The following is a 22,714-nucleotide window of genomic DNA, read 5'->3' on the forward strand; positions in this document are numbered from 1 at the left end:
GAAGTCCCTCTTTGTCTTTTAATTATTAAGTTGTAAGAGTTCTTTATATATTCTAGGTACAGATCCTTTATCAGGTACAAGATTTGCAAGTATTTTCTCTCATTCCTTGGGTTGTCTTTTCACTTTCTTCATGGCATCCTTTGAAGCACAAATGTTTTTAGCTTTTATGAAGCCCAATTTATTTTTTACTTTGGTTGCACATGTGTTTGGCATCATATCTAAGAAACCATTGCCAAATCCAAGGTCATGACAGAGTTATACCTATTACACCTAACTTTCTTCTAAGAGTTTTGTGGTTTCAGCATTTATATTTAGGTCTTTGATTCATTTTGAATTAATTTTTGTGTATGTTGTGAGGTAGGGGACCAGTTTCATTCTTTTGCACATGGATATTTAGTTGAAAAGACTACTTACTCTTTCCTCAGTGAATTGTTGTGGCACCCTTTCAAAGTCTATCAACTGTAAACCACTGACGACTTTTAAGCAAAGGACTCACAATTTCTTTTATGTTTTAAGACAATATCTCTGGCTCCTGTGCAGAGAATATGTTGGAGGGGCCAAGAGTGGACGTAGGGAAACCGATGAGTAGGAAGTTGCAGTTATCTAATCCAGAGATGATGGTGACTTGGACCACAGTAGTGGTAGAGATGAGAGAGCAAGACACAGGTTATTTTTGGGAAATAAAGTTAGGAGGGCTTGGGGGACTGTTGGCTAAGGGATGAGGTGGTTAGAAAGAGAAGTCAAGGATCACTCGTTTGGGTTGGAGTCAAGGATGATCTTTAGATTTTTAGCTTGTATGGCTGAGTGGATGTTACTGTCATTTAATACCATACAAACGGAGAAGCACGCCTTAAGAGGGGAAATAATAAGTTTAATTTGGAATTAATTGAATTGGAGGTGCCTGTAAAACTTTCAAGTGGAGATGTACAGAAGGCAGTTGGAATATGGGTCTAGACTAGAGCTTGAGGGCAAGCCTTGGGTTGGAGAAAGTGTTTTGGGAGTTAGGAACACATAGGTGGGAGTGGAAGCTCTAGGAGACAATAAGGAGAAAGGAAAAGGAGTGAGAAGAGGGCTAGGACTGAGCCTTTGGGGAGGAAGAATAGGAACCTAAGAAAGACACAAAGAGGAAATGGCTAATGATGGGGGAGGAAACCAGGAGGAATCTATATGAATCCAGTGGAGGGAGGGATTTGCAAGGACAGAGTGATCAACAGTGTGAAATGTATCACAGAGATCTAGAAAAATAAGGCCTGAGAAGTGCTTATGTATGTTCTTATTTCCATGCTCCCACAATATAGGTTGGTTATTTCCTACAATTAGTACCTGAAGTTGTTGCTAGCAGGGTTTGGTGGATATTTGTGTCTTAAGTGATGCCAGCTTTCATTGGTATCTTCTGTGCTAATCTTTCCCATCCTGAATTGAGGATATTGAAAGCTCAACTATGGTTTGGGTTCCAAAATGGACTCTAAAGCATTCTTAGACTGAATGTTCAATTTGTTTCCTTTCTAATCTTCTACGTATCAGTCTCTCTCTATGTATGCATAGCTTTTTTTAACCTTATTTTTACAGATACGTGAAGGAGGCCAAAGAAGCAACTAAGAATGGAGATCTGGAAGAAGCACTTAAACTTTTCAACTTGGCAAAGGACATTTTTCCTAACGAAAAGGTGATGAGCAGAATCCAAAAAATACAGGAAGCCTTGGAGGAGTTGGCAGAACATGGAGATGATGAATTCATAGATGTGTGCAACTCTGGCCTGCTGCTTTATCAAGAACTGCACAACCAACTATATGAGTACCAGAAGGAAGGTGTAGCTTTTCTCTATAGCCTGTATAGGGATGGAAGGAAAGGTGGCATTCTGGCAGACGATATGGGGTTAGGAAAGACTGTTCAAATTATTGCTTTCCTTTCTGGTATGTTTGATGCTTCACTTGTGAACCATGTGCTTCTGATCATGCCAACCAGTCTTATCAGCATATGGCTAAGAGAATTTGTCAAGTGGACTCCAGGAATGAGAGTCAAAACCTTTCATGGTCCTAGCAAGGATGAACGTACCAGAAACCTCTGTCGGATTCAGCAAAGGAATGGTGTCATTATCACCACATACCAAATGTTAATCAATAATTGGCAGCAGCTTTCCAGCTTGAATGGCCAAGAATTTTTGTGGGACTATGTCATCCTTGATGAAGCACATAAAATAAAAACCTCATCTACCAAGTCAGCAATATGTGCTCGTGCAATCCCTGCCAGTAATCGCATCCTCCTCACAGGAACCCCAATCCAGAATAATTTACAAGAACTGTGGTCCCTATTTGATTTTGCTTGTCAAGGGTCCCTGCTAGGAACATTAAGAACTTTTAAAATGGAGTATGAAAATCCTATTACTAGAGCAAGAGAGAAGGATGCTACCCCAGAGGAAAAAGCTTTGGGATTTAAAATATCTGAAAACTTAATGGCAATCATAAAGCCCTATTTTCTCAGGAGGACTAAAGAAGAGGTACAGAAGAAAAAGTCAAGCAACCCAGAGGCCCAGCTTAGTGAAAAGAGTCCGGATGTTGGTGCCATATGTGAAATGCCTTCCCTTTCCAGGAAAAATGATTTAATTATTTGGATACGTCTTGTACCTTTACAAGAAGAAATATACAGGAAATTTGTGTCTCTAGATCATATCAAGGAGTTGTTAATGGAGACACGCTCACCTTTGGCTGAGCTGGGTGTCTTAAAGAAGCTCTGTGATCATCCTAGGCTGCTATCTGCACGAGCTTGTGGTTTGCTGAATCTAGGAGCTGCCAAATTCTCTGTTCAGGATGAAATTGAAGGGGAAGATTCCTCAGATGTGGACCATATTGATCATATAAGTGATGATACACTGATGGAAGAATCTGGAAAAATGGTATTTCTAATGGACCTGCTTAAGAAACTGCGAGATGAAGGGCATCAAACTCTGGTGTTTTCCCAGTCAAGACGAATTCTAAACATCATTGAACGTCTCTTAAAGAATAGGCACTTTAAGATATTGCGAATTGATGGAACAATTACTCATCTTGTGGAACGAGAAAAAAGGATTAGTTTATTCCAGCAAAATAAAGATTACTCTGTTTTTCTGCTTACCACTCAAGTAGGTGGTGTTGGCTTAACACTAACTGCAGCAAGCAGAGTGGTCATCTTTGACCCTAGCTGGAATCCTGCAACTGATGCTCAAGCTGTGGATAGGGTTTACCGAATTGGACAGAAAGAAAATGTTGTAGTTTATAGGCTCATCACTTGTGGAACTGTAGAGGAAAAAATATACAGAAGACAGGTTTTCAAGGACTCATTAATAAGACAAACTACTGGTGATAAGAAGAACCCTTTCCGATATTTTAGTAAACAAGAATTGAGAGAGCTCTTTACAATTGAGGATTTTCAGAACTCTGCAACCCAGCTGCAGCTTCAGTCTTTGCATGCTGCTCAGAGGAGATCTGATAAGAACCTAGATGAACATATTGCCTTCCTGCACTCTTTGAGGATCGCTGGAATCTCAGACCATGACTTGATGTACACACGTGACCTGTCTGTTAAAGAAGAGCTTGATGTGATCAAAGACTCTCACTATATTCAACAAAGGGTTCAGAAAGCTCAATTCCTTGTTGAATGCGAGTCTCAAAATACAGAGCTCTTAATGGAAAGACAAAAAATGGGGAATGAGGGCATCTGGCTGAGAGAACCTGTATATCAAACAAAGAAGAAACATCCCGAAGTAAATAAACCACAGCCTCAGCCTTCATCTCGTCTACCTATTTATCACACCCAGGAAGAAGAAATCAGTTCTCTAATGGCCAGCGTAATCATTGATGATCTGCCCAAAGAGGGTGAGAAAGATCTCTCCAGGACAAAGATGAATGATACCATCCCACAAGATGGTAGGCACCCATGTGTAAGTACATTTGATGATGACTTTGTCACTACTTTACCCAAGGGGTGTGGAGATGTTGAAGAGATTTTCCCTGACTCTTTATCAGGGATGGCGCTACAAAAAGAGGCATCACAAGAGGGGTTTATGCAGGAGTCAGAGCAAGAGAGCCCTCTGGGAAGTTTTAATTATTTACCTAGCAAGTCAGCCAGTGTTGATCTTGGACCAAATCTAGATCAACTAGAGGATGATGAGATTTTACATCACCGCAATCCCTCGCCTGCTAATCCCAAAACAAAGGAATATCAAAGGCCAGAATCGAATGTATCTGTTATTAAAATAGCTGATGATGACTTAGCAGCAGCCCACAGTGCACTGCAGGGTGCTCAAACAAATGAGGCCAAATTGGAAGAGGAACCTTTAGCCTCTTCAGCGCAGTATGCATGTGATTTCAATCTTTTCTTGGAAGACTCTGCAGACAATGGACAAAATCTTTCCAGTCAGTTTTTGGAGCACGTGGAGAAAGAAAATAGCTTGTGTGGCTCTGCAGCTAATTCCAGAGCAGAGTCAGTGCATAGCAAAGCATGTCTCAGTGTGGATCTTTCTGAGGAAGATGATGAGCCAGAAATAGTTAATGTGAAAATCAGAAGAAAAGCCAGACGAATTGATTCAGATGACGAAGGTGACCATACTTTTAAAGATACTTCAAGCACAAATCCATTCAACACATCTCCCTTCCCATTTTTGTCTGTAAAACAATTTGATGCCTCAACTCCCAAAAATGACATCAGTCCACCTGGAAGTTTCTTTTCACCTAAAGTATCTGAAAGTATAAATAAGTCTGTAAACTCTAGAAGATCCCTGGCTTCTAGGAGGTCTCTTATTAATGTGGTTTTAGACCACGTGGAGGATATGGAGGAAAGACTTGACAACAGCAGTGAAGCAAATGTTGTTGAAGATTATCTGGAGGAAGGAGCAGAGGAGAGCGGTGACGAAGCCCCAGAGCATACAAAAGAAGATCCTTCCAGAGAAACACTGTCTTCAGAAAATAAATCCAGTCAATTAAGTGCATCTAAGCCTGGTGCTCTGGCTCAGGAGACCTCTCCAGGTGACCCTGAGCCTTTGTCTGGTGGACAGTTGGTTGACTCTCCCCAGGATGAGACAGTGGAGGCTGTGAATGACTATGACACTCTTGTCTTGCATGGAAAAGAACTGAAAGAGTGTGGAAAAATACAGGAGGCCTTAGACTGCTTAGTTAAAGCACTTGACATAAAAAGCTCAGATCCTGAAGTCATGCTCATGACTTTAAGTTTGTATAAACAACTTAATAAAACTTGAGAATAAAACCTGTTTTATAGTATTTTAGAGCAAAACTTGAGTATGAGGTAATTTGTTCCCATAATTGGATTCTTTGGGAGCATGAAGCCTTCAGGCTTAAGGTGAGAGAACTCAAAAAGTGAGTTTTTGTTCTAACTTTTTTTGCAAATTTTGTATTTACCACCTGCTCCTGCTTTCCATCATACATATATTTTGGTATTCTGAGCGCTAGGTTAATATTTCTTTACTCAAGTATTCTTATATTTTTCTTTTAGGCATACTCTGTAAACTTAATAGAACTGTGTTATTTCTAGAGAAGTTTTTGTAACATTACTCTGGCCATTTTAAATTTTACTCTGAGAATGTCAATTTTGTACATCACAGTCCAGATAATAATAATATTAAAGTTACTTTTCTCAAGCATTTTTCATTCAGTTTCTTTCACTGAGATGGTTGATATTGACAAATGCATGTAAAAATCACTTAGGCAGAAGTCTGTCATTAGTATTCCAGATCTAAGACCCACTTAACATGCACTAGCATGTAGGCTGTTGGTTTACTACAGCCAGCCTGGGGTAAGGTACCTGGTGCTGGGCTGCTTTATCACTAGTGCCCTACCCTAGAGTCCCTTTGCAGACCATTTGGCCATCCGTCAGTCACCACCATACCACACATCATATCTTCAGGTTGTAGACTGAAAAGGAGTCTGGTTCCCTCCTAAAAATAAAAAGTGCAGCATAGCATTCTGTGCTCTATCACTGGAGAGTTTATCAAGTACCATCTGTGTATTAGGTACTCTACATAAGTTTCTTGTTTAATCCTTACCATAATCCTTTGAGGTCAAGGGTAGCATTTCCATTTTTTAATTGAAATGGCTTGGTGAGACTGTGACCTGCCCAAGATCACACAGTAAGGGGTGAAATGGATTGTTAACCATGTGCTACCTAGTAACAAGCCACTATAATAACTGAGCTGCTTTTACTCACAACATTTCTGACACCAAATGTGGGGTTTTTCCACACCTTAGCAGTTCTCCATTTCTTTGCAGACACCAACTGGCTATTCTACAATTGAACTCAATTCTGACACTCCCTGGACTAGAGTCAAACTGCACACAGGTTTAAGGACTCACTCCCATAAGACTGCCCTCACGTCAGATGCCAGTTACTGGTATTAGGGTCCCATGTTATCCACACTTCTCTTCAGCTTGGCTACAAATGGAGTGTTCCTGAGGATGGCTGCTTCTTCAGGTTCAGTAATTTGTTTGAGCAGTGCATAGAACTTAGGAAAACCTATTATTACTGGTTTTAATAACTACAACTCAGAAACAGCCAAATGAAAGAGATGCATGGGGCAAGATATGGAGAATGAGGTGTGTGTGAGCTTCTGTGTCCTCTCTGGGCATGGTCACACTTCCAGCACCTTGATGTGTTCACCAACCTGAAGCTCTCTGAACCCTGTCATTTAGAATATTTTTACAGAGGTTTCATTGTGTAGGCATGATTGTTTAAATCATTTAAATCACTGGCCATTGGTAAATAACTATTTCTAGCACCTCTCTTCTCCCTAGAGGCCAGGAGGTGGGGCCAAGAGTTCCAAGCCACTAATTCTTTCTGGTGACCAGTCCCCATCCTGAAGCTCTTGAGGGGCCCTCAGCCACCAATCATATCATTACCATAAAAAAGGCCAAATTACTACATAGATTCCAAGGGAGCCATGTTGCTGGTAACTAGAGACAAAGATTTTTTTTTATCACATACACACATATGAATGTTCCGTGGATGGAGGAGCCTAGTAGGCTACAGTCCATGGGGTCGCAGAGTTGGACACGACTGAGCAAATTTTCTTTATTTATTTCTCTAGTTTATTTTGGAGAAGGAAATGGCAACCCACTCCAGTGTTCTTGCCTGGAGTCCCATGGATGGAGGGGCCTGGTGGGCTGTGGTCTATGGGGTTACAAAGAGTCGGACATGACTAAGCAACTAACACACACACACATATGAAAGCTACTTGTAAATGACATGTAGTACACGTTACTGTTATACGTATTATAAAATATACAGATAGAAGCTTGAAAAAGATGAGCTGAAGCTTAAATAATAGGTTACCTATTGATAGTACAAAACTTTGCTCTTACCAAAAGAAATTATTACAGGTGTCCCTCAAATCAAAGGGAGATTGCTTGCAGGATTTTCTGCAAATACTAGAGTCCACAGATGCTCAATTTGCTCATATAAAATGATGTAGTATTTACATATATCCTACATACATTCTCACATGTATTATATTTTAAATCACCTCTAGATTACTTATACAGTTTAGTTCAGTCGCTCAGTCGTGTCCGACTCTTTGCGACCCCATGAATCGCAGCATGCCAGGTCTTCCTTGTCCATCACCTACTCCCGGAGTTCACTCAGATTCACATCCATCTAGTCAGAGATGTCATCCAGCCATCTCATCCTCTGTCGTCCCCTTCTCCTGCCCCCAATCCCTCCCAGCATCAGAGTCTTTTCCAATGAGGCAGCTCTTCGCATGAGGTGGCCAAAGTACTGGAGTTTCAGCTTTAGCATCATTCCTTCCAAAGAAATCCCAGGGCTGATCTTCAGAATGGACTGGTTGGATCTCCTTGCAGTCCAAGGGACTCTCAAGAGTCTTCTCCAACACCACAGTTCAAAAGCATCAATTCTTCGGCGCTCAGCCTTCTTCACAGTCCAACTCACATCCATACATGACTACTGGAAAAACCATAGCCTTGACTAGATGGACTTTAGTCGGCAAAGGAATGGCTCTGCTTTTGAATATGCTATCTAGGTTTGTCATAACTTTTCTTCCAAGGAGTAAGCATCTTTTAATTTCATGGCTGCAATCACCATCTGCAGTGATTTTGGAGCCCCCCAAAATAAAGTCTGACACTGTTTCCACTGTTTCCCCATCTCTTTCCCATGAAGTGATGGGACTGGATGCCATGATCTTTGTTTTCTGAATGTTGAGCTTTAAGCCAACTTTTTCACTCTCCACTTTCACTTTCATCAAGAGGCTTTTTAGTTCCTCTTCACTTTCTGCCATAAGGGTGGTGTCATCTGCATATCTGAGGTTATTGATATTTCTCCTGGAAATCTTGATACCAGCTTGTGTTTCTTCTAGTCCAGTGTTTCTCATGATGTACTCTGCATATGTTAAATAAGCAGGGTGCCAATATACAGACTTGACCATGTCCAGTTCTAACTGTTGCTTCCTTGACCTGCATACAGATTTCTCAAGAGGCAGGTCAGGTGGTCTGGTATTCCCATCTCTTTCAGAATTTTCCACAGTTTATTGTGATCCACACAGTCAAAGGCTTTGGCATAGTCAATAAAGCAGAAATAGATGTTTTTCTGGAACTCTCTTGCTTTTTCCATGATCCAGCGGATGTTGGCAATTTGATCTCTGGTTCCTCTGCCTTTTCTGAAACCAGCTTGAACATCAGGAAGTTCACGGTTCACGTATTGCTGAAGCCTGGCTTGGAGAATTTTGAGCATTATTTTACTAGCATGTGAGATGAGTGCAATTGTGTGGTAGTTTGAGCACTCTTTGGCATTGCCTTTCTTTGGAATTGGAATGAAAACTGACCTTTTCCAGTCCTGTGGCCACTGCTGAGTTTTCCAAATGTGCTGGCATATTGAGTGCAGCACTTTCACAGCATCATCTTTCAGGATTTGAAACAGCTCAACTGGAATTCCATCACCTCCACTAGCTTTGTTCATAGTGATGCTTTCTAAGGCCCACTTGACTTCACATTCCAAGATGTCTGGCTCTAGATGAGTGATCACACCATCGTGATTATCTGGGTCGTGAAGATCTTTTTTGTACAGTTCTTCTGTGTATTCTTGCCACCTCTTCTTAATATCTTCTGCTTCTGTTAGGTCCAGACCATTTCTGTCCTTTGTCGAGCCCATCTTTGCATGAAATATTCCCTTGGTATCTCTAATTTTCTTGAAGAGATCTCTAGTCTTTCCCATTCTGTTGTTTTCCTCTATTTCTTTGCATTGATCGCTGAGGAAGGCTTTCTTATCTCTTCTTGCTATTCTTTGGAACTCTGCATTCAGATGCTTATATCTTTCCTTTTCTCCTTTGCTTTTCGCTTCTCTTCTTTTCACAGCTATTTGTAAGGCCTCCCAGACAGCCATTTTGCTTTTTAGCATTTCTTTTCCATGCGGATGGTCTTGATCCCTGTCTCCTGTACAGTGTCACAAACCTCATTCCATAGTTCATCAGGCACTCTGTCTGTCAGATCTAGGCCCTTAAATTTATTTCTTACTTCCACTGTATAATCATAAGGGATTTGATTTAGGTCATACATGAATGGTCTAGCGGTTTTCCCTACTTTCTTCAATTTCAGTCTGAATTTGGTAATAAGGAGTTCATGATCTGAGCCACAGTCAGCTCCCAATCTTGTTTTTGTTGACTGTATAGAGCATCTCCATCTTTGGCTGCAAAGAATACAATCAATCTGATTTCGGTGTTGACCATCTGGTGATGTCCATGTGTAGAGTCTTCTCTTGTGTTGTTGGAAGAGGGTGTTTGCTATGACCAGTGCATTTTCTTGGCAAAACTCTATTAGCCTTTGCCCTGGTTCATTCTGCATTCCAAGGCCAAATTTGCCTGTTACTCCAGGTGTCTCTTGACTTCCTACTTTTGCATTCCAGTCCCCTATAATGAAAAGGACATCTTTTTTGGGTGTTAGTTCTACAAGGTCTTGTAGGTCTTCATAGAAACGTTCAACTTCAGCTTCTTCAGCGTTACTGGTTGGGACATAGACTTGGATTACTGTGATATTGAATGGTTTGCCTTGGAAATGGACAAAGATCATTCTGTCGTTTTTGAGGTTGCATCCAAGTACTGCATTTCAGACTCTTTTGTTGACCATGATGGCTACTCCTTTTCTTCTAAGGGATTCCTGCCCACAGTAGTAGATATAATGGTCATCTGAGTTAAATTCACCCATTCCGGTCCATTTTAGTTCACTGATTCCTAGAATGTCGACGTTCACTCTTGACATCTCGTTTGACCACTTCCAATTTGCCTTGATTCATGGACTTGACATTCCAGGTTCCTGTGCAATATTGCTCTTTATAGCATCAGACCTTGCTTCTATCACCAGTCACATCCACAGCTGGGTATTGTTTTTGCTTTGGCTTCATCCCTTCATTCTTTCTGAAGTTATTTCTCCACTGATCTCCAGTAGTGTGTTGGGCACCTACTGACCTGGGGAGTTCCTCGTTCAGTATCCTATCATTTTGCCTTTTCATACTGTTCATGGGGTTCTCAAGGCAAGAATACTGAAGTGGTTTGCCATTCCCTTCTTTAGTGGACCACATTCTGTCAGACCTCTCCACCATGACCCGCCCATCTTGGGTTGCCCCGTGGGCATGGCTTGGTTTCATTGAGTTAGACAAGGCTGTGGTTCTAGTGTGATTAGATTGACTAGTTTTCTGTGAGTATGATTTCAGTGTATCTGCCCTCTGATGCCCTCTTGCAATACCTACCGTCTTACTTGGGTTTCTCTTACCTTGGGCGTGGTGTATCCCTTCACGGCTGCTTCAGCAAAGCGCAGCCGCTGCTCCTTACCTTGGAGGAAGGGTATCTCCTCACTACTGCCCTTCCTGACCTTCAACGTGCGATAGCTCCTCTAGGCCCTCCTGCGCCCGCGGAGCCAGCGCTCCTTGGACGTGGGGTTGCTCCTCCCGGCCGCCACCCCTGACCCCGGACGCGGGGTGGCTCCTCCCGGCCGCCCCTGACCTCGGACGCGGGATAGCTCCTCTCAGCCGTTCTGGTGCCATTGCAGCCTGGCACTCTCGGTCGCTGCCCCTGACCTCAGACGTGGGGTTGCTCTTCTCGCCTGCGCTTAGTGAGCTGGTTGCAGCCACCCACGCCACTTATACAACATAAATGTAAATTGCAAAGTTTGTAAATACAGTATAACTGCTATGTAAATAGTTGCAAGTCATTGCAAATTCAAGTTTTACTTTTTGGAACTTTCTGAAAATTATATTTTTGATCTGCAGTTGTTGAATCTGCTAATGCAGAACCATGGAAAGAGAGGGCCGACTTTTATTTTAGAGAGGGTGATATGATTGAATGTGTATCATTGAAAAAAATCCCATTGTTAATACTGTGATTCAGCAATTCATAGTCTGCATCTAACTCCAGTTCCAGTTTCCCTACAAGAACTGAATGACTGTTGTCATGCAAGTGCATCATTGGCTGTGTCCTACATCTTATAAGTCTCCTATCAAACACAAATGTTCGTGAAAATTCAGCTAATAAATTCTTCTCTCCCTTGATATGAAAAAAAAAGGCCCCCACGTGATTTATTTGCTTGCCAGGAGGCTTTCAGGGCCTGTGTCCATTTGATCTGAAGAGTAAGACTTAAAGGTCCTAGATGTATTTCTCACTGAAAAACAACAGTGCTTCTCGAGTACCTATAATGACAGTTTGGTGGGGGGGGGGGCGGAGCGGGCGGGGGAAATACAGATACATGGTAAAATGTTAAAACAGTATCTAAGGCAGGGATTTTTAAACTGAAGAATTCAGATGTCTGAATCTGGATGGGAAGAGTTACATCTCCCCCTCCTCCCCCACTACTGTACTCTATCTGAAATTTAATGTTTCCTTTCATTATGAATGTTGGCAACAAAGTACAGAAATAGCAGTACCACAACTTTCTTGCTAATAGAAATCACAGAGATTCCATAGTTATTGCATCTATTTCAAAATACCATTGATATTCACCACCACAAAATCATGGTGGGTTTTATTTTTTAATTTTGGCCATGTCACATGGCTTGGAGGATCTTCATTCCCTGACTAGGGGTTGAACCCAGGCCCATGGCAGTGAAAGTGCAGAGTTCTAATCACTGGACCACCAGGGAATTCCCTCACAGTGGTTTTTAGTCCTACCACTACATCTCAATGTATTAATAGAGCTATATATAAAACAATATTTTGATTACTCAATTTCAGTATAATTGATGTTCTTTGTAGTTCTATGTATTCATTTAAAATAAACATTCTTTTCAGAATTTTCTTCAAGATTTTCAGAATTTATAGCCCTTATTTAGAGAGTGTTTTAAATGTGGTTTTAAAGCAATTTCATCTGATGCATACTATTTTGATCATCCCTCTGTATCATGTCTATGTATTCTAGGGAGTGGGCAGCCTTTAGTCTGCTCAGTGGGGAATACTGTGTGGAAGCACAGGTGGTCAGAAATGTCTAAAATGGGAAACTTAACTAAGGTGAGCTGCTGCTATGTGGCATAATGCGGGTATGTCAGATGCAGCCGAGAGAAAACACAGTGTGTTCAAAAAATCACTGTTAATAATCACACAGCTGCACTCTCAAACTTTGAGTTTTGAAGTAGTATCATATTTATAATATTTATATACTTTTTTGTTATGTCATAAAAGTGGCATTAAAAAAATGTAGATACCCAGAACATTGACCCTGGAGAGGACTGTCATAACGTAACCCATACGTTTGAGGATGAAGGAACCCATACGTTTTTAGGCTGACATCCCTCCCTGTCTGTTTTTTTTTTTTTTTTCCTTTTTTGGCCTGTGGCTTGTGAGATCTTAGTTCTCTGACCAGGGATCAAACCCAGGCCCTGGCAGTGAAAGCTCCGAGTCCTAACCACTGAATCGCCAGGGAACTCCAACATTTTTCCCTTTAATCAGCAGTTACTGTCAATGGCTACTGTTCAGTACAAAAAACTGACAGAAGAACTGAGTGTTTTTTCGTCCAACAAACGTTTATTTAAAAAGAAAGGAGTTAATGTTGAATGGCCATAATGTTGAATGTGCCATGTGCTACGTTATGACAGTGGAGCTAATAACAACTGTCCTGGCAGATCAATGTTGGCTACCTTATAAAACAAGTGTCTAGGAACTTATTTTATGATTTTCATATGCTAATCCATCTATTCAATATCCAATTCAGTGTGAATTGTATGAGCTGATATTTGACTTTTCTAGAGAAGCTTTCTAAATTAACTTATGGGATATACTGAGAATCAGATAAAGCAGTTCTTGGGGAAGGGACTAACAGGTTTAAAAGGAGTCTGCTTGACTTATCTTAGAGAACTACCAACTAAATACCTACTGTTGTGCACACCTTTACCCACCTGATTTTGTACCCACAAACCCACAATGACAGAGTTCATAAAATACAATGATTATTCAACACCTTTTAAAGAAATAATGTATAAAACATGTAGTCTTTCATACAATTTTATTTTCTCCCTTCAACCATTATAATATGATACCCAAATTTTGTCTTTACTGGAGGGTCTGTAAACACAGGCTTATCCAGCACACTTATAGGCAAGGCGAATGCTGCTTCTTGAAATGGTCCTACCATGGACCCTCTGGTCATCCAACCCAAGTCACCCTGGAAAATCCAAAAGATATGTGATATCAAGTGGCCCCGAAGAGGGAACAGTTCTATTGTAGCTTGAAAATTTCCCAACATGAATGCTAAGGTTCCTACGTTTATTCATCTGGGCTGGAGAGAAGAAGACTCAATGAGCACAAAATGGGGAAGAGGCCCAACCCTGGGCTGCACACACAAGCACTCACAATGTTACTGGGTGTCTATTCTGTGCTTAGTCACTCAGTTGTGTCTGACTCTGCGACCCCATGGACTGTAGTCCTCCAGGCTCCTCTGTCCATGGAATTCTCCAGGCAAGAATACTAGAGTGGGTTGCTGGCTGCCCTCCTCAGGGGAACTTCCCAACCCAGCGATCAAATCCAGGTCTCTCTCATTGCAGGCGGATTCTTTACCATCTGAGCCACCAGGGAAGCCCTAGGTATCTGTTAGCTGTGTAAATTTGGTTATGCCAAGGTTTAGACAAAGGTGACCTGTATTCAACTGTTCACAAGTTGGACATTTCTGCTTTTAAGATCTTTAAGATATGCCTAAAACTAGTGACAAAACAAAAATAATCCCTACTGCTGTGTGTCCTCCATGAGAGACATTTTAAATGATGAATGCACCATACCCCTTGCCTGGCTTTATCTTCACTATATTGTGCAGCCACTTCATTGAATTTCATTCCAGACTTTAACTTTTCCATGGCTTCCAAGATTTTTCCATGTTTTTCACACAGAATGTGTCTGACCTACAAGGAAAAAACATGTTCATGTAATACCTGGAGACCCAAATGATTTCTTTCCTCACAATAAAGCAGTCACATCAGGATTACCCCCATACTAGTGGAAAAAAAAACAAACAAACGCATTCACTCATGGCAATGGAAAATTCTGGAAGTCTGCCCAATTGGGCAATAGCCCAATGGGGCAAAAACCCATTTCCTGTATAAGACACTATCTTAGAACCCAGATTTAGATGGAAAATGGGCACCTGGCTGAGGAATGCTCCCATCCTTTACCATGTACCTCAATGATAACAAGAGGAAACATGATAATGGTTGAGAGCTGGAGTCAAATCCCCACTCTCCTGTATGGTCTTAGGCATGTTTTAAATCTCTAAATGTTTTCCCATTTGTGCACTGAAATAACAGTAACTGTGTTGTGAAGACTGAGATGATGCAGCTAGCACTCAATAAAGGTTACCTATTAATTTATCAGAGGTGGAATGATATGAAAAAAACCCACAAAGAAATGCTTTTTACCAAAAGAGGCCAATTGCATAAAGCCCCTCCACAATTTAACACTTAGAGAAAGAATCATAGGTTGAAGATTAAGAATACTCAACCCTAAAAAAGTATTCAAATGTAACTTATATTTATATAAAGTCACTATGTCCTTAGAAATGCTTTTGTCAAGATACGTTTTGTAGGATTTCCCATTTCTCACTCAAACAGAATCCATTATTCATTTCTTATTATAAGTGATACACTAGGGTAGGGCCTAAAGATGTCTCCCTTATAAATTTAGAGACAGACAAACCATGTCCTCAGGGTTCAGTTAGTAAAACTGGGAATGACAGAATCCTGGACTGGAGGAGCTACACAGAAGACAGACACAGCAAAGAAAAGAATGTGTCAAAAAGCAGGGCTAGGAGAGGCAAACTTCTATAGAATGTGTCCAGCACTGCCTAGGGGAGACAGGGACAATCTGGACACTAGAGAGATTGTTGGGGGATGAGGATGGTTCCTCAGACCTCATCTTAGCCTGGCTAAAACTGCTTCTCCACTGTTTCCCTCTTTCTGCTTCTACATTCACAAAGCAAACCTGGTTCAATGGCTGGGAAAGTGCACACAGCATTCGTGATCACAGAAACGGGATCCCATCTACCACTTTACAAATGAATAAGCAAGTATTCTGGTTTTACACAGTTTGACAGAGTCTGTAGTACCTGTGAAGTTTGCAAGTGTGACTAACCAACTGGCAACTGTATGAGACTGACATCTTAGAAGAGAGCTAAGGGTCTTTCCTGGCAGCCCAGTGGTTAAGACTCCATGCTGCCAATGCAGGGGGCCTGGGTTCGATCCCTGGTCGGGGAACTAAGATCCTTCATGCCTGGTGGTGCAGACAAAAGATTAGAAAAAAGAGCCAAGCTCCAGAGAGAATGTGGGAGTGATGAGCATGGAAGTAGCAGCTGATGCTATGGGAGGTGATGGATCACCCAAGGAGGCTACACAGAATGAGAAGTACACAGAATGAGAAGAAGAGCAAAGTACACTTAAGACTCATCGGTGGAGAATACTGGTGTTTAATAAGCAAAGAAAGAAGCTCAACAAGCATAATAAAAAGAACCAGACAAGTAGAGAGAAAGGTGTGTTAACAGAAACCAAGGCAAGAGAAAGTTTCAAGGAGGAAATGGGCAACAGGGTTAAATGCTGCAGAATGATGAGGATCCAGGACCTTATAATGAAGAATTACATTTTCTTGTGAATTATTACACTATAACAATATTTCAGTTATTGAGTACTTAATACTAACTGTGCTAAGTGCTTTACATGCGTGATCTCGTGAAATCTTCACACCAACCCTGCAAGACTGAATCAGTGTTTCTCAACCTTGGCACATGTCAGAATCACCCCAAGAGCTTCTAAAAAATATACCAAGATCTAGTCCCCACCCCTAGAGACTGTGAGGCAGCTGGTCTGGGGTAGATCCCTAGGCATGGAGACTTTCAGAAGCTCTCCAGGTGAAGTTGATGTATACCAAGGTTGAGAGCCACTGGACGAAGCTGTCTACTGATTGACTGGAGGAGGGTGGTGGATGGCTTGCGGCGAGTGGCAAGGGATCTCCGTGCAGTTCTGATGGCCCAGCTCAGGGCAGAGACCAGGAATCATTGGCCCCAACCCCTGAGGCTGCATGACTCTCCAGTGGGCCTCGGCAGTTCTGGGTTTGAGTGTAAAGAAAGGAGATCACTGGACTGATTCTGAGCTGTGGTCTGGCAGATAGACATAGTGGATCACCAAAAGGAAAGGAGTCAGGGCTCCATGATCCATCTAATTTCCAGCCTATAAGACATACGGGGCTCAGAAAACAGGCACAAAGCCTGGGAGGTGAAGTGAACAGGGCAGGCTAGAGGGCCTAGAGGTCTGCATGGAGAGGAACAGAACAGGATTGGGGGAGGTGGGAAACAAGAGGAAGGAAGGAAGCTGTGATAGGAAGGTAGTTTCAGAATCTGGGCAGCTCTAGCGACACAGGGCAGAGCTGGGTTCAAGAGTGCGGTCTAGAGCAGAATGGCAGGTGTGGAAGGAGCCTAGACCCTAAAAGGCTGAAGGGTTTGGGGTCCCTCTGCTACTGGGTCCTTCACAAACACTGGAGACAAACCAGTCCCCTAGCAGGTGAAAAGTTCAACACTACTTTCATGTGTCCATGGAACACTACTCAGTAATACAAAGAACAGACTGTGGATACACACAAGTGGAATGAAATCGCCAGAGGTTTATGGTGAGTGAAAATAGCCAACGCCAAAAGGCTACACACTGTATCGTTCCACTTATATAGAAATTATAAAATTATAGAAATGGAGAAGAGATTAGCTGCTGCTCTGAGGTCATGGAGGGTAGGGGATCCAGGGGGGAAGTGGGTATGGCTATAAAAGGGCAACAGGAGGGATGATGGAAATGTCTGGATCTTGATTGTAGCAATGTCAATCTCCTGGTTGTGCTAATGTACTAGGGTTTTGTAAGATGTTACCATTGGGAAAACAGGATAAAAGGTATAGTGCTAAGTCATTTCAGTTGTGTCTGACTCTTTGTGACCCTATGGACTGTGGCCCGCCAGCCTCCTCTGTCCATGGGATTATCCAGGAATACTGGAGTGGGTTGCCATGCCCTCCTCCAGGGGATCTTCCTAACCCAGGGACTGAACCCATGTCTATTTTATCTCCTGCACTAGCAGGCAGGTTCTTTACCACTAGCACCATCTGGAAAGCCCCTGATAAAAGGCACATGTACATGTATAAAAAGTACATCTATCCTACAACTGAATGTGAGTCTAAAATTATTTCAAAAGGAAAAGTTTAACAAAAGAGTTTAACCTTAACTGACTTTCCTAGCTAACTGATGCTTTCAAACTTGTGTTGGAGAAGACTCTTGAGAGTCCCTTGGACAGCAAGGAGATCAAACCAATCAGTCCTCAAGGAAATCAACCCTGAATATTCATTGGAAGGACTGATGCTGAAGCTGAAGCTCCAATACTTTGGCCACCTTATGCAAAGAGCCAACTCATTGGAAAAGACTGATGCTGGGAAAGATTGAGGGCAGGAGGAAGAGGGGGTGACTGAGGATGAAATGGTTGAATACCATCACAGACTCAATGGATATGAATTTGAGCAAACTCTGAGAGATGGTGATGGACAGGGAAGCCTGGCGTGCTGCAGTCCATGGCGTCACAAAGAGTCAGACAGGACTGAGTGACTGAACCACCACCACCTTTCCATATACCTCAAATATAGCCACACTGAACTTATTTTTGTTTCCAGAAAGGGAAAGATGCCTCTTTAAAGCCACTTCTTCAGCTGGATGCCTGGACAAAGTAGCTGGCTTGCATTTAGGCACCATGTTTTATGAAAATTATCTTTGGATACCAGAATCCCACTTCACATGGTGGGATATTCATATGAGAACGAAGGTCAACTATCATGAAAAGCAAATTCATGTCTCCCATCTCTCTATCTTTCTATGGGTTCACTGAGTAGAAAAGTGGGCAGAATGGCCCTCTCTATTTACATTTGCTCTTTCTTTTGGCTGCATACGTATAGGTGCATGTATATGCTACAACTCCACTATAGCTCTTCTCATATAGCAATGAAATTTCTTTCTTTACCTAACTGCTCCCAACTAGACTGTAATAACAGGAACCATCTCTTACCTGTTTTTTTTTTTAATACCCAGAATTTACTACACTGCTTGGCACAGAGCAGATGTCACTAAATCCTTAAGGAATGAATGAATCAGAGTATGGAATCCCACATCCTGACTGAAACATGGAAATTGCCTTTTTATGTAGTATTAAACAGTATAATTCTATTTCAGATTATATTTTCCCAGGGCAGACATACCTCTGGCACTATGTCAAGAACTTCAAGTAATTATTTGCAGTTGTCTCCCACCTTAATTTTCATGGTCAGGGCTCTGGCTTATAGCTCACCAGTGGGGAAGCTGTCTAATGAGACCCATGCCTTTGCCTGCTCATCTCAGCTCTTGGTTTTGTCAAGTAGTATTTCATTCTGAGAAATAACTCATTCACTTACTTGCAAAGACTTAATATATTTTAAGGAAAAATACTAGAGTATGAAGAATTTCTGGATGTCTGAGAAAACATTTAAGAAATATTTAAAAGGAATTACTTTTCATAAGTGAGTGATCTATTATTTTCCACTTTTGTGTTATCTTTTTTAACTTTTTTATTTTTTTTTACTTTACAATACTGTATTGGTTTTGCCATACATTGAAAAATATGGAACGCTTCACGAATTTGCGTGTCATCCTTGCACAGGGGCCATGCTAATCTTCTCTGTATCATTCCAATTTTAGTATATGTGCTGCCGAAGTGAGCACCACTTTTGTGTTATCTTGATCTTCTGTCAGTATTAGGCTAGCCTTAGGATGAGTTAAGCATGCTGTCTTTTCCTTTTATGTGTACCAAAATAACAGATGTATATGTTATTTATATTTAAAATGAAAAAAAAAAAGGAGAGTAACTCACCTTTACTGCATTCCCACCACCTTTGGGACCCTGAGCCTTCTTCTCAGAACTCTCACTCCCAGAGGCTGCTTTTCCTTTAGAGAAGAGATGACAAGTACTCATTTAAACTACACTTTCACCTTATTATTCAACACAATAGGAGTTGATACTTCCATCACAGCACCAAGCTTCAAAAGGGAACTCTGCAGACACTTTACATCAAGCTAAATTAACCTGTAACATACCTCTTAAAACAAGAAATTTGTGCCCTACAAAAACCCTTCACGGAAAATGAATACACAAGTGAGTGTGCTAATAGTTGAATGGGAGCACCAAAAACCTGGCCTGGTTTCTCTAGACCCAGTTTGAAATCCTGCCTTCTAAGAGCAAACCCTGGAGCTCTTGTGAGATTTCTAATAAGCACGGCAGCTATGTACTTGGATACTCACAATTATAGTAGGTAAAATGTCCAAGAATATATTTTAAATAAAGATCAAATTTCCTACCACCCATATTTGGGTAAAGAATACATTCATGTCCAAACTCCTGGAGTCAATGACATTGCCTACTGATAACCTTCCTAAGAAGTTATCAATATTCAGATTAACACATTTTACATTTTATTACTGTGTCGTTTTGCTACTATGCCAGTTTCTGTTTTGATGGCAGCATATTTACTGTTAGAGGCTGATGTTCCTAAGAACTATTGTTGGTTTAAGTGTTCAGTTCACAAACATTTCCTAAGTAACTAAGTTCCAGACACTGGAGATACAAAGATGAACAAGCCCAAATGGCATAATACATTCCTTCAGGGGGCTCATATACTACTCGGGAATATCGTTATGTAAAATCATGTGAAAGATCATTTCAGGAGAATGAGCTATGCTGTATAAATAGGGGGCTGTGGAAGCACAGAGGTACATTTTAGCCAGTTAAAGAAGGTTTCCTGGATGAGTAGGAGCTGAACAGGCAAAGACAGGACAATGGTGAGGAGAATTCCAGGGTAGGGGAACAGTGTAGTATGTGGGGGGAAACTAGGGACGAAGCCAAATCTGAAGTGGGAGTGCTGTGAGAGGAACCCAGGGGAGGTGGCTGAGGGTTAGGGCATGAGGGCCTTTGGGCTCCATTAAGGAACTTGGAATTTATCCTAGAAGTAATAGGGACGCATTGAAATTTTATTCAGGAGACTCCATCCTGTCTTAGGAACCCCAATGCCGAGCACCCAAAAGTTGTTCAATAAATGTTCCACAAAACTGAATATCGAAAATGCCAACCACCAAATGCCTAAGAAAATGTTACTGCCAAAGGAGTTTTATTACACTAAACTTATTTTCTCTAGAACAAAGATGCCTTCTGGTCATCCCACCCCCTGCCCCAATGGATGCTATCATCGTCTGAATGCCCCTTCACTCCCTCTGACTGAGAACTCTGGCAGCAACTTCAGGCTTCCTTTCCATCCTCATTACTGCCCTAATCTTGGGTGACTTCACTATCTATTCAGAGGAACCATCCAACAGTCTAACCTCACATTTCTAGACCTCCCTCCCAAATACCCATGCCTTTTACTCCAGGCCACCTGTTCCCAGGGGCACGTGATGAAACTGTGCCACTCACAACTAATTCAATCTCTGGCTACAACTTTCTGTTCTTCCAGCCTTCTCATGCCTCACTCCCACAACACAGGTTCTTTAATGTCACAGAACCACCTCCTCCTTCCCCCCATTCAGTTCCTTTATCCTCCTATGTTCTCCTATGCTATCAAACTTCTCCTTCCCTTCCCAGTCTGGATCCCATGCTTGATCATCTGAACTGTGTCCCTAGTGGCATTCGTAATTCCCTTGTGTTGCTCTCCTATGCTATCAAACTTCTCCTTCCCTTCCCAGTCTGGATCCCATGCTTGATCATCTGAACTGTGTCCCTAGTGGCATTCGTAATTCCCTTGTGTTGCTTTCCTTCTATTATCATTGTCCAACAAAACCTCAACCTTGGCTACAGGTTATACTTAGCTCGTCTCAATCCTGTATTGTGCCAGTTATATGGTACTAAGTAAATCATGACTGAGCAGATTGTGTCCTATACAAATTCATAGCCTTCAATCTTAAGCTCTCAGTCCTAAGGGCAGTCCTTTTTTAAGTGTTTCATCCCCTCTTACCACCCCAATGACTCTTCCAAACGCTTAACACTGTCCTCAAGACCCCTACTCAGTACTTGTCCTGCTGTTTTAAAAACTACTCTTGCCTTCCACTTTTTACCACCACATCTATCTTCATCTCTGTGACGTCAAGCTTAAGATGTCCCTTCTCCTTCTCAAAGTCAACTAACTGCTCTACCTCTTTTTTCCCAAATTTCACTACCCTGTAGCTTTACCTAACTAATGGATCCTTCATGACAGCCTCACTCCCAAGTTTTGCCCATTCGGAAGAAACTAACAAAATCAAACTTTCTTGTAATCCTTTCTCCTCTTCTATCCACCATCTAATCCCCATGCTTTTAAATCAAAACTGAAGTCTGTATTGATTGTTTCTAACATCACTTCCTGGTCAGTCCTCTAGTCACTGGCAACGCGCTGCCTCCGCCCCGGACCCCGGCGGTCTGCTCCCTCCGCCTTGCTCCTCACCCAACCCCATTTCTTCTTGGTTTCTACCTTTTCCCCCTTTTCCAGAACCGCTTTTTCCTTTCGGGGGCATTTCCAAAATCTGCCGTTGAACTCTCAACTGCTTAGGTTGCCGCACAAAGCCCCTTCAGGCCCCACCGGTGTGTCCTAAACATATGCCAGAAAGCGGCATCGCAATTGGCCATCCTTACCGTGGCTCCGGAAGCAGGCATATCTTGGGGCAGGCCCGGTCCTTTGACTCTTGGGCCAATGGGGCTGAAGCGCGGACCGGGGAAGAGGGGCGGAGCCAAAGGTTGGGCGGGGCAGGGGGAGTTACGCCTCTGTGCTTTTTGCGGCTTCTTTCACACGCCCTTCTTTGCGCCCTTTCCCCAACTGCCCTACCCGCTTCCTCCACGCGTGCGTAATGGAAGCCGGAGGGGTGGGGGTTGGGGGGCGCCTCCGCAGTCCCTCGGCGCGGGGTTCCAGCCAATCACGCGGGGCAATTAGACAAAGGCATAGCCGGAAGAACCTCGGCGGCCGCCTACCCGTTTCGCGCACTCATGCACACCGGCCTGCCCTTCGTTTTAGGTTTTCGCTTTTAGTTATTTTACAGCTTGTAGCGAGGCTGTATAAGTGGCTGAATTTGCCCAAAGCAGTGCCTCAAGTAGTTCAAAGGAGAAAATGATGGGCAGAGGCGGACACAACTGAGCGACTAACACTGCTGCTGCTGCTGCTGCTAAGTCGCTTCAGTCGTGTCCGACTCTGTG

General features: G+C 42.3%; 2 protein-coding genes across 2 annotated transcripts in view; one reads left to right on the forward strand and one right to left on the reverse strand.

The window, feature by feature from the left end:
- Positions 1-5,564, forward strand: part of ERCC6L (ERCC excision repair 6 like, spindle assembly checkpoint helicase) — a 31,355-nt gene extending 25,791 nt beyond the window's left edge. Inside the window, exon 2 of the mRNA XM_005700652.3 lies at positions 1,570-5,564. Coding sequence (XP_005700709.2) covers positions 1,570-5,230 — 3,661 coding nt within the window. The 3' untranslated portion in view covers positions 5,231-5,564. The remainder of the gene's footprint in view (positions 1-1,569) is intronic.
- A 7,894-nt stretch (positions 5,565-13,458) lies between these two features.
- On the reverse strand, positions 13,459-22,139 carry PIN4 (peptidylprolyl cis/trans isomerase, NIMA-interacting 4). The gene is made up of 4 exons (XM_005700651.2): positions 21,999-22,139; positions 19,376-19,449; positions 14,245-14,364; positions 13,459-13,634 (listed from the first exon to the last, which is right to left on the reverse strand). Exons 1-4 carry the CDS (start codon positions 22,039-22,041, stop codon positions 13,476-13,478), a joined length of 396 nt encoding a protein of 131 aa, XP_005700708.1. The 5' UTR covers positions 22,042-22,139; the 3' UTR covers positions 13,459-13,475.
- Between the last annotated feature and the right edge of the window lie 575 nt (positions 22,140-22,714).

This window comes from Capra hircus (assembly GCF_001704415.2).
Source record: "Capra hircus breed San Clemente chromosome X unlocalized genomic scaffold, ASM170441v1, whole genome shotgun sequence".
In the NCBI taxonomy this organism is placed as follows: domain Eukaryota; kingdom Metazoa; phylum Chordata; class Mammalia; order Artiodactyla; family Bovidae; genus Capra; species Capra hircus.

Bases quoted from the DNA above. Each gene is read 5' to 3' on its own strand.
- PIN4 (XM_005700651.2), bottom strand. From the start codon at position 22,041: ATGCCCCCGAAAGGAAAAAGCGGTTCTGGAAAAGGGGGAAAAG. The intron at 19,450-21,998 runs GTAGAAACCAAG...TCTTCTCTAAAG, and splicing joins TTCTGGAAAAGGGGGAAAAG to GAAAAGCAGCCTCTGGGAGT. The intron at 13,635-14,244 runs GTATGGTGCATT...TGGATTTTCCAG, and splicing joins AAGATAAAGCCAGGCAAGGG to GGTGACTTGGGTTGGATGAC.